The following is a 12355-nucleotide window of genomic DNA, read 5'->3' on the forward strand; positions in this document are numbered from 1 at the left end:
ATTGTACCTGCATAAATCACTTATTTACATTTTCAACATTTTGTTTTGGGGCGGAATGTTTGAATTCCTTTTGAATGCCCGCCTTGGCCAAAATGTAACAGAGAGAAAATCGATGAGGAGGAAGTGTTGGGATCGATCAGTGTGGTCGATTGTTAGATGCTGTACATTAGTCAATCGCTAATATTTTTAAGAGTGCTAAAACTCACTTAAGTAGATTTTTCAGAATAGACATTTTTATACCCTCCACCATAACTCCTCGAAATACTCATGTCAGACCCAACAAAGTATATATATAATTGATCAGCGTAAAATTCTAAGTCGATTCGTCTGTTTGTCCGTCTGTCTGTCTGTTGTAATCACGCTATCTTTCGAACGAATTGAGATAGAGGGCTAAAATTTTGCACACGTGTTTATTTTTCCAGTAGGCAGGTTAAGTTCGTAAATGGGGCATGAGATTCGTAATGGATACTACAGCCTATGACAGAAAATTGTCTGTGCAGGTCCACGTCTTCGTATGGACCTCATATAACGGTACCTCCCAAAATTCGATATTTTGAAGATTTAAGCGTCATTATTCACCGGAATTGTTTCAAATTACGTATTAAGAGTTCGTAATGGGAACTACAGTCTGTGACAGAAAATTGCCTATGCAGGCCCAGGTCTTCGTATAGGCTCCATACATCAGTACCTCCCTATATTCGGTATTTTGAAGAGTTTAGGTACAATACCCACCGAAATTGTTTTAGATATCGTACTTGACGTTAGTAATGGATGCTATAGCCTGTGACAGAAAATTGTCTATACTGGCCCAAGTCTTCGCACAGCTCCGATATAACGGTACTTACCTATATACGATATTTTGATGATTTTAGCTACATTATTCACCGTTTATTTCAAGTTTCGAATTTGAATATGACAATGGCTAATGGCAAACAATGCCTATGTAGGTTCACGTCGTATAGATCCCAATATAACGGCTATATTCGGTACTTTTAAAATATTAACAGAATTGTTTAAGGATTTTATTTTTTGGAAATTTCCAAATTCGTTCCAAATGGTGGAGGGTATTCAAAGTTCGGCCCGGCCGACCTTACTGCTTTTTAGCTTGTTTATGTTAAGATGGAGATTGTACTATTTCATACAGGGAGGGATACAAAAACTGCAACAAAGTCAAACGCCATAATTTTTACATTTTTTTTTTTTTCAAATTTTATTAACTGAAAGCAAAAAATGTCGGAAAGAGCATCAAATTTTAGAATAAGATTAGATTTGTTCGAATTGGAACGAATTATGACCTTCAAACGTCCAATGAAACCGTCACACGCTGCCCAAATGTTGTTCTGCGGTATTTTGGCCCCTTCCCGGCAAAGCGCTTGCTTGAGGTGATCGACACTTTGGTATTTTTTAGTGCCAGCCTTGACTTTCGAAATACTCCAGATACAATAGTCCAACGGATTGGTATCCGGAGATTTTGGTGGCCATTGTGCGCTGGAAATGAAGCGAGGAACCCCATTTTGTAACCATTCTTGGGTGGCGCGTGCTGAGTGCGATGGTATTGAGTCCTGTTGGAATGTCCAAGGTCTGCGGCCAAAATGTTTGCGAGCCCAAGGCTTTAATACATCTTCCAGAATATTTTCGCAATAATATTCGGCATTTATTCTGATGCCACGGTCGATAAATACGAGCGGAGATTGACCATCGGCTGTATGGCGGCCCACAGTATCACCATGGTGTGCACTTGAGTTGTGGTGGCCAACCGAAGGTGCACATTTTCAGCTAACCTCTTTGGCAAGTAAACACGATCATTTTGTTTGTTTACAAACTGTTGGACAACGACTGTTTTCTCATGGGAGCGGAGAAAACCAAATTCGGCAGTTCACCACTTTCGACCAAGCGAAGCAACTCTTTAGCTCTTTTGAGTCTCTTTTCTTTCTGTTGAGGTGTAAATTCTGGCACTTTTTGGAATTTCAATGGCTTTACTCCGAGCTCATTTTTCAATATTAGCCGAATGGAATATTGCGATATGTCAGCTCACGAGCCATTTTTCGGTCACTGCCATTCGGGTTTCGATCACTTCTTTACTTTTCGCTTCTTTACTTTTCGAACCATTTCTGTTGATGTTGCTGTTTTCTTCCGTCCACTTCCTTGACGTCGGGCTACGCTACCAGTATCAAGGTAACGAGCGATAGTATGAGATACAAAAGATTTATTCACATTTAAATGCTGGAGTACTCTAACAATAGGCACTTGTGGTTTTCCAGCCAAATATAAAGAAATCACACTATCACTCTTGAATTCCATCATGAATAAATTTTTTTCTGGAAAATTCTCAACAAAATGCTTTTGTACGCTTGTATACAATATAATGACCTGAGACTGGAATAATTTTAACAGCTGTCGGAAGAGTGGCTTGGAAACGACAGCAGCCTGAAGTTGGTTGCAGTTTTTTCATTTCACCTTGTATTTTTTATTTCCAATTTCGAAATGTCGCAAACGAAATGACAAACTTAATGTACCCTCCCATTTGATGGTGAAGGTTCTAAAAAAATGCCACCACCAAAACACCAAATACCGAAAATCAAAAAAGAAACCTTTATTTGGCCATAAATTGCTGATGGTGGTGGCGGCCACAGGAACAACAAAGACGCTGCGAAAGTACAATGTACTTTATTGTTGTTCGCCATTGCCGCCAAGTTGGGAAGAAGACAAAAACCGCTGTGTCTTTGAAACAGAAAACACGTAATTTTCAGCTACTCATGCAGGGTTTTCCTCAAGAATTTTCCGCTAAGTTTTTTGTTTTGCTTTGCCATATTCAGCTGGGCCAGCTGGGCTCCTGGTAACCACAACTATTGTCGTTTATAGTCTGATTTTTTTGGCCACCTTGTTGTTGTTTTTTTACACGAAACAAAAAAATCATGCAGCCAAGCAGCTACATTTGATGTTTTGTTTTTTTTTTTTTTTTTTTTTTTTTTTTTTGGCATTCATTTGTCTTTATAGCCATTTCTTTTGATTGTTTTTGGTTTTCCGCGCTGTCACAAGTCTGTCCCATTTAATTTTTCTTTTTTTTCGGGTTGGTAGCTCTTCTTTTTTTGGGAGGAGGGTTGGTGCTATTTTGGTTATTGTGTTTTCTATGCGACTTTTTGCCTGACCTATTTGTAAACTGCATTTTTTTGTTGTTGCTGCTATTTTGTCGTCGTTTTGTTTTAAATGTTACACAGCGAAGAAAAAAAAATAACAACAACAAACTTTCTTTTATGTGTTGGGGATTTTGGCGTTGTTTGCGTTTTTTTTCTTCTTTCTTTGGCTATCCGGATGGCATGTTGTGACATACATAAAAAAATCACTGTCAATGCCAAGAACCCAAGAGCAATGCAACCGCAAAAACCCACAACGACAAAGGATAACCCAAAAAAAAAAAAAAAAATATTAACAACCAAATTCATGCCACTGAGGAATAGATTATTTGGTTTGGTTGTAAAAATGAAATGTTTTGTTTTTGTGTGGTAAACTTTTCGGGAGGTGTTTTTTGTTAGTTTTTAAAAGGAAATAGTAAAAAATACTTGTTTGTATATTTGTTATGTATTTAAATATTTGTTTTTCTAATATTTTTTAAAGTTTTATTTTAGTGGTTTCGATCTCCAGATAGACTGTAATTTAAAACCAGAAAAAAAAAAACTTAAAGTCGGGCGGGTCGCGACTTTCCTAATTTAGTAGAGCTCCACATAACAATTAAAAGTTTTTTGTTGGAGAATTCAATCATAAACGCTATGATTATAATTATAATTTAAAGTTCAAAGGACTAAATATGCCGAAGCATTTGTATCTTTTAAATTCGGACTTGTATTGCCCATTTGGTGGACGATTAATTTGAAATCGGATAAAAATATATATGGGAGCTATATCCAAATCTGAACCGATCTCCATAAAATTTGGCAAATATATTTCTGAGCTGTATTTCATATATTTCCCTGAATATCGTTGTTACGAAGTGCATATTACGGTTGTGGGTAACAAATATAACAAAATCGGATGAACAATATATATATGGGAGCTATAGCTATATCTGAACCGATCTTCACCAAATTTGACATACTAGCTTCTAGACTCAATTCCGTCGTTAGTGCCAAATTCCAAACAAATATTAGACGTTTGGTGCACAATAAAAGGCAAATCGGACGAAGTTATATGTGGGAGTTATATCCAAATCTGAAGCGATCTCGATAAAATTTAGCAAATGTATTTCTGAGCTGTATTTGCTATATTTCCCCAAATATTGTTGTTACAGAGTGCATATTACGGCTGTGGAGGACAAAAATAACAAATCGGATGTACAATATATATGGGAGATATAGGTATATCTGAACCGATTTCGATCAAATTTGGCATACTTATTTTCAGGCCTAATTTGGTTGTATGTGCTAAATTTCATACTATTCTGGCTGATGCTACACGTTTGGTGCACAATAAAAGGCAAATCGGACGAAGATATATATGAGAGCTATATCTAAATTTTTACCGATTGTCTCCAATTTCAATAGGGTTCGTCCTTGGGGTCAAACAAATGATCTGTGCAAAATTTCATTTGGATAGGCCAATAAATGCGAACTGTACTTTGTTTACAAAAATACATGGACAGACTTACGGACATAAATCGACTCAGAATGTGATTCTATGCAGATCATCAAAAGGAACTATGTCTGTTACAAACAATTGCACAAAGGCATAATACCCTGACCACCTTGTGGTGTAGGAAAAATATAATATTTACATCACCATATAATGGTAAATCCCGATTTTCGGTATTTTGGTGATTTAAGTGACATTATTAACCGCAAATGTTTCTAATTTAGTATTTGAAGTTCGGAATGGATACTACAGCCTATGCCGGAAAATTGTCCGTGCAGGTTCACTCCTTCGTATAGCCCCCAAACAACGGCACCTCCCGATATCCGGTATTTGGATGATTTTAGCGACATTATTCAGCGGAGTTTGTTTCAAATTTGGTATTTGAAGTTCGTAATGGATATTACAGCCTATGACAGAAAACTGTCTGTCTACGTCTTCGTATAGCCCTCATATAACGGTACCTCCAGATATTCGGTATTTGATGATTTTAGCGGCATTATTCACCGGAGCTGTTTCAAATTTGGTATTTGAAGTTCGTAATGGACACTACAGCCTATGATCGACAATTTTCTGGACAGTTCCACGTCTTCGTATAGCCCCCATATCATATAACGGTACCTCCAGATATTCGGAATTTTGATGATTTTAGCGACATTATTTACTGGAATTGTTTAAAAGTTCGTATTTGAATTTCGGAGTCGGTGCTACAGGCTAAAAAAATTTACTTTTGCAGGTTCACGTCTGCGAATAACCATCATATATCAATACCACCAGACATTCAGTATTTTTGTGACATTATTTATCGTATTTGAAGTTTTTAATGGACACAAAAAATTGTCTATGCGTGTCCACGACTTCGCGTACATATAACGGTACGTCCCTTTCTCGGCATATTTCGGATTTTAGGGGAATTGTTTAATATTTCGTATTTGAAGTTCGGAATCGGTACTACAGTCTATGACAAAAAATTACTTATGTAAGTCCCCGTCTTCATATAGACCATATATGACGGTATTTTTCTACTAAACATTTTTAACAGTTTTTTGGAGTTCGGTATCGGTACTACAGCTTAAGACAAAAAAAATTATTTATGTGTTTCCTCGTCTTCGTATAGCCTCCATATAATGGTATATTTTTACTAAACATTTTTTTCACATTTTTTAATTTCCTTTCCAAATGGTTAAGTGTGTTAAAAGTTCGGCCTGGCTAAACTGTTTGATATTACGTTGGTTATGATAATTTTGGCCCGGTATTGTTAATTTTCGCACCTCACCTAGTCTGATATAAATATTGTATTATGTGAATTTTCAACCACATCGAATGGTCCCTGTAATATCAGTGTCAAATAAGAACATGTATCAAAAATTTGAAAGAAGTATTTCTAGAATGATCTTTTTATTTTGATGCGTATTTCAGATAATCGAAAAATGTTCCCCAGATCATTGCAAAAATGTTTGTCTCACATTTAACAATAAACGTGCTAACATATCTATTATATCATTAATTTCAAAATCGGGCAATTTGGTGTGAAAAGTATTGCATTACAGTCGGCGATCGATCACACCTTTAGCAGGTGGTAGCTAGTGGCTGAGGTTGCTATTTGGCACATAATTCTATGCGAGTATATTGTGTTTCCTTCCCACATATGTGCGCTGAGTTAACAACAAACAAGTAAAAAAGCTATAAGTTCGGTCGGGCCGAATTTTTAATACCCTCCACCATTTGGTACAAATTTGGCAATTTCCAAATAATAAAATCCGTTAAAAGTTCTGTTAAAATCTTAAAAATACCGAACGCTTATACGACGACGTGGGTCTGCATAGGCAACTTTTGTCATAAGTTATTACAATATTTAAATGCGAAACTTGAAGAAAAATCTGTTTATAAAGTAGCTAAAATCATCAAAATACCGAATATCGGGGGGTACGGTATATGGGGGCTATATGAAGACGTGGACCTATATGGCCCATTTTCTGTTTTATGTTGCAGTATCTATTACAAACTTGAAATACCAAATTTGGAACGATTCCGCTAAATAATGTCGCTAAAATCATCAAAATACCGAATATCGGGGGGTACCGTTATATGGGGGCTATATGAAGACGTGGACCTACATTTCACCTACATTTCATTTTTTGACTTAGGATGTAGTATCCATTACGAACTTCAAACACCAAATTTGAAACGATTCCTGTAAACACTGTCGCTAAAATCATCAAAATACCGAATATGGGGGGGAGGGGGTACCGTTATATGGGGGCTATATGAAGACGTGGACCTGCTCAGATAATTTTCTGTCTTAGGCTGTAGTATCCAATACGAACTTCAAATGCCAAATATGAAGCAATTCCGGCGAATAATGTGGCTAAAATCATCAAAATACCGAATATGAGGAGGTACCGTTATATGGGGGCTATATGATAACTTGGACCTACATGGCCCATTTACGAACTTAACCTGCCTACTGGTAAAATATACATGTGTGCAAAATTTTAGCCTTCTATCTCAATTTGTTCGAAAGATAGCGTGATTACATTACAACAGACAGACTGACAGACAGACGGACATTGCTAAATCGTCTTAGCTGATCAAGAATATATATACTTTGTTGGGTCTGACATGAGTATTTCGAGGAGTTACAAACGGAATGACAAAATTAATATACCCTCCATAGTATGGTGGTGGGTATAAAAAGTTGTGACACACTTTGCGATACCCATTCAATTGCCGATAATTTCCAATTTTGGGGTAATTTGTTTATGTGAGGTTGTGTTTTTTTCTCTCCGCACCAAAAATGTCATAAAAGGGCTTTATATATTTATTTTTCTTGAGAGTTTTTTTGTGAGAATTTACATGTTTCTCTCCCTACCCATTTACACACACATACAGGTGTGTATATACATATGTGTGTTTCCATCATTCAATCGTACGACAAAGTGACCATTCACCCTGAAAATTAGTTTCATTGTGATGATTCTTCTGCCCACCCCCTTATCGTTGGTTTTTTGGCAATTGCTTGTTTTTTTCTGTGTTTTCATTGTATTTTGTTCGGATTTCAGATTAATTCCCCCCATCTCCTTCTTGGACCACCACCACCTACCTACCTTCACACCAATAAATTAACATGAATGAGTCGTTGAAAGTGTCCCTGACAATGAACTTTTAATTAATTTACGTTTGTTGTTTTGTAATTTCGGTCTTCTCTCTCTTCTTCCCTGCGCTCTCCCCTCTACTCTTGCCTGCTTTGGCATCATCATCACCTAGAAAATCGATTTAAATGTAAATTATACAATTTTTACAAAGATGTCGAAAAACAATTAATTCATTGGTGTTTCTCTCTCTCCCTCTCTCTCTCTCATTTTCAATAGCAGGCAGAGACAGACAGAAAACAACGAGGCATCATCCAATTAAAAGCAAAGTAATTGCAATTTTTTTTTAATTAACTCAATGAAAAGCGGAAGAAAACCTGGGCAAAGTGAAATAAGTGAAAAAAAAAGTTTTTTTTTTATTGTAATTTTCTTCGCTTTTAATGACTTGGTTTCGCAATAGTTTTACGTCATGGTTGCAAGGTGATGAGAAGGCACTTTTTTTTTGGTTCAATATATTTTTATATCTTCAGCCTTATGACTACCGGCGGGGTTATTTGTATCATTTATTACGGTCACAATGTGCCGCATCGAAACAGCGGTATCTGACTTACTATTGCCTTCTACTCATTACGTTGTTGCAAAAGTTTTACCATTACCATGTAAAGAGTTTTTCCGCTCAAGTGGTTCTTGATACTGAAAACGAGTTAAAAATTATCAGACGATTTTACCGACAGATGTATAACATGAGCCAATGTTCGATGATTTAAATAATATTTTCACTTCTGTTATGATAATTCAAATGTTTGACCCTCTAATGGAGTAGGTTCCGAAGGAATGGGCCAATATAGTCCATTTCGTCTGGGACCTAAATAAATATGATATAAATATTGCGACGTGGCAGGTTGGGACTATACAGGTAGAGATGAAAAAACCGCAACCAACTTCAGACTGCTGTCCCTTCTAAGCCACCTCGTTCGACAGCTGTTAAAATTATTCCAGAGACAGCTCATTATATTGTTTACCAGTGTACAAAAGCATTTTGGTGAAAATTTTCCAGAAAAGAAGTTATTCGTGATGGAATTCAAGCGTGGTAGGGTGATTTCTTGATATTTGGCTGGAAAACCACAAGTGACTATCGTTAGAGCACTTCAGCATTTAAATGTGAATAAATCTTTTGTGTCTCGTACCATCGCTCGTTACCGTGATTCTGGTAGGGTAGCCCGACTTCAAGGAAGTGGAAGGAAGAAAACAGCAACATTAGCAGAAATCATTCGAAAAGTAAAGAAGCGACTTGATCGAAACCCGCGTCGCAGTGGCCTAAAAATGGCTCGTGAGCTGAACATATCGCAATTTTTCATTCGGAAAATATTGAAAAATGAGCTCGGGTTAAAGACATTGAAATTCCAAAAAGTTTAAGAACTTACCCCGCAACAGAAAGAATATAGACTCAGAGCTAAAGAGTTGCTTCGCTTGGCCGAGAGTGGTGAACTGCCGAATTTGATTTTCTCCGATGAGAAAACATTCGTTGTCCAGCAGTTTGTGAACAAACAAAATGATCGTGTTTACTTGTGAAAGAGTTCAGCTGGAAATGTGCACCTTCGGTTGGCCACCAGAACTCAAGCGCCGGCTGTGGTGATGGTGTGGGCCGCCATAAGAGCCGATGGTCGTTCTCCGCTCCTATTAATCAATCGTGGCAAAGGAATAAATACCGAATATAATCGCGAAAATATTCTGGAGGCTGTACTAAAGCCTTGGGCATGTAAACATTTTGGTGCAGACCTTGAACATTCCAACAGGACTCAGCACCATTGCATACATCCCGCGCCACCCAAGAATGGTTACAAAATGAGGTTCCTCGCTTCATTTCCAGCGCACAATGGCCACCAAAATCTCCGGATATCAATCCGTTGGACTGTTGTGTCTGGAGTATTTTGGAAAGCAAGGTTGGCACTAAAAAATACCAAAGTGTCGATCACCTCAAGCAAGCGTTTTGCCGGGAATGGGTCAAACTACCGCAGAGCAACATTAGGGCAGCGTGTGGCGATTTCATTGTCCGTTTGAAGGCCATTTTGCGTGAGTTGCCAAAGGTGACCAATTCGAACAAATCGAAACTTATTCTAAAATTCGATGCTATTTTTGAGCGTTTTGTTTTTTAAAATTTTGAACCCTATGTGGGGAAGGTAATCTCGTGTTGATGGAAATATTGAGATATACGAAGTCTGAATCGGAATCGGATGTTAATTTCGCGTTTTATGAGCTGCATAGATATTCAACATTTTGACCCTTTGTGGGGGAGGTACCAGAAGTAGTGGAGCGATTTATTCCATCTTTACTGCAGATCTTGTGTTATTAGAAATAATGGGATGTGTGAAATATGTAGAGAACCGGATAATTATTTCGGATTTTATAATAGTTTTGGTTATCCAAACCATTGACCCATTGTGGGGGAGGTACCAGAAGAAATCGTCCGATCTCTACCATCTTTATAACAGATCTTGTGTTGATGGAAATATTTAGATGTGCCAAGTCTGAATGGATATGAATATTAATATCGCGTTTTATGAGCTTCATGGAAATTGGAAATGTTGAGACTTTTGTGGGGGAGGTACCAGAAGTGGTGGACCGATTTATTCCATCTTCACAGCAGATCTTATGTTAGTAGAAATAATGAGATGTGTGAAATATGAAGAGAACCGAATAATTATTTCGGACTTTATAATAGTTTTGGTTATCCAAACCATTGACCCCTTGTGGGGGAGGTACCAGAAGAAATCTTCCGATCTCTACCATCTTTATAACAGATCTTGTGTTGATGGAAATATTGAGATGTGCCAAGTCTGAATGGAATTGAATATTAATATCGCGTTTTATGAGCTTCATGGAAATTGGAAATGTTGAGGCTTTTGTGGGGGTGTGGTCCGATATATTCCATCTTCACAGCAGACCTCGGCTAAGTAAAAATATTGTGATGTGTGTAATTTGAAGGCAACCGGATTCTTACATCACCTTTTATTAGAGTTAAAATTATTCAAACCCTTGACCATTTGTGGGAGAGATACTTGATGGAGTGGACCGATATTATACATTTTCGCACCTGACGTAACACTGAAGGAAATATTAGGATTTGCAATGTTGGAGCCAAATCGTTTTGTTTTTTGTGCAGTCAAATACTTTTTTTTTTGAAAATCTCGACCTCTTGTAGGGGAGGTGCCAGAAGGAGTTGGCCGATATTGCCTATCTCCGAACTCCGATCTAAAATTTGATAATAATATTCCTATGTACCAAGTTTAGACCAAATCGGATGCTCCCTTCGAGAGTTATAGTGCGCACCAGCCAGACGGATGGACGGACGAACATCGCTAGATCGACTCCAAATGTCCTGAAACGGATTTGTCCCAAAGAGACCTAGGGTTTAAAATCGTTAAATCGATGAGGTACGTTTTTGGTCGTATCTAATGATATAAACCTTCTCTGGCCATATGGCCGAGGGCATACAAATAAGTTATTGCAGAATAGCTCTTTTGTCAACCTCTACTAGCAATGAAAAATGTGGTTGTTTACATTACCTTTTACAAGGGTTTTCTGGTCATGTTATTCCAAATTTTTTTTGCCAAGATTCCAAATGTATTTATTTCGTCCATATGTATTTGTTTTCCAAACCGAATCCTAAGTGTCTGTCCTTTAAAAATTATCTGAATTTTTTAATGGAATTTTGGACATTATTGTCAAAATATCTAGTAAATCTGTGCCTCAAGGTTTTTTATTTTCTTTGAAAAAATGCTACATAGAATTTAAAAAAAAAATATATACACATGCACATACATACATACACTTGGTTTATCTCCATATCAAGGAGGATACATTTGCAATTCGTTTTCTTTGGGGAGGAAATTTTAATCTCTTATTTACCAATTTTCGACGAATGATAATTATTTGGCGTTTTTCCAACCACAGACGTAATGCTCGTGAGACTTTCAAACGGGGTTTGGCATTGGCCATTGGACGGCAATGGCCTCCTTTGCGCCGTTTCTTCTTCACAAGCTCTCCCTGAGAATTGCCACCTTTGAGAGTATTCAACGATGAAGAACTTGCAGAATCCGAAATTGGGCGTACACATTGCAAAGTGATTTTGGAATTGGTCAAAGTCGATTGAGATGGGGATGTTGATAAATTATCATTTCTACGAATTTTGCTGTGAAATGGCTTTTGTTTGATATTGATTTTAGATTTTGACTTCAGGGGCATTTTGAGATTATTTTTTATTTTAGGTCTACTGCGTATAATTACTGGAGGGGTGGGTCGCCTTGATTTTTGCAAAAATTGACATTTCTTGTGAAACAGTGGTTGAAAGTAAATTCGATCTAGCTCTTGCATTATTTTGCGCATGCGCGAATATTTGAACTGAAGTTGAGAAGAAGAATGATTTTGAATATAAAAATGTAAAGGAATTAAAAAAAATTAATGTTTTTTTCAGAATTTACAAAAAAAATTTTTGAAGGAAATTCGTTGGTTTCAATTATTTAAACATTTTCGGATAGAATATTAATTACACTGTGCTACAAAATTCATTTTTTGTTTCAGTGATTGCAAAGAACACCCTATAAATTATGAAATTAAAGATAAAAAGAGAAGACACGTGT

General features: G+C 37.0%; 1 protein-coding gene across 9 annotated transcripts in view; it reads right to left on the reverse strand.

Moving 5' to 3' along the window:
- The window catches only part of LOC101891509 (cytosolic carboxypeptidase Nna1), a 239347-nt gene that overhangs the window by 12699 nt on the left and 214293 nt on the right, over window positions 1-12355 (reverse strand). For 8 of the 9 annotated variants that reach the window (XM_059122097.1, XM_059122095.1, XM_059122096.1 and 5 more), the window contains one exon: window positions 11625-12116. The exons of the other annotated variant lie outside the window; for it this stretch is intronic. In XM_059122097.1, coding sequence (XP_058978080.1) covers window positions 11625-12116 — 492 coding nt within the window. The remainder of the gene's footprint in view (window positions 1-11624; window positions 12117-12355) is intronic. 9 annotated transcript variants of the gene reach the window in all.

This window comes from Musca domestica, unplaced genomic scaffold (assembly GCF_030504385.1).
Source record: "Musca domestica strain aabys unplaced genomic scaffold, Musca_domestica.polishedcontigs.V.1.1 2, whole genome shotgun sequence".
NCBI classification, from domain to species: Eukaryota; Metazoa; Arthropoda; class Insecta; order Diptera; family Muscidae; genus Musca; species Musca domestica.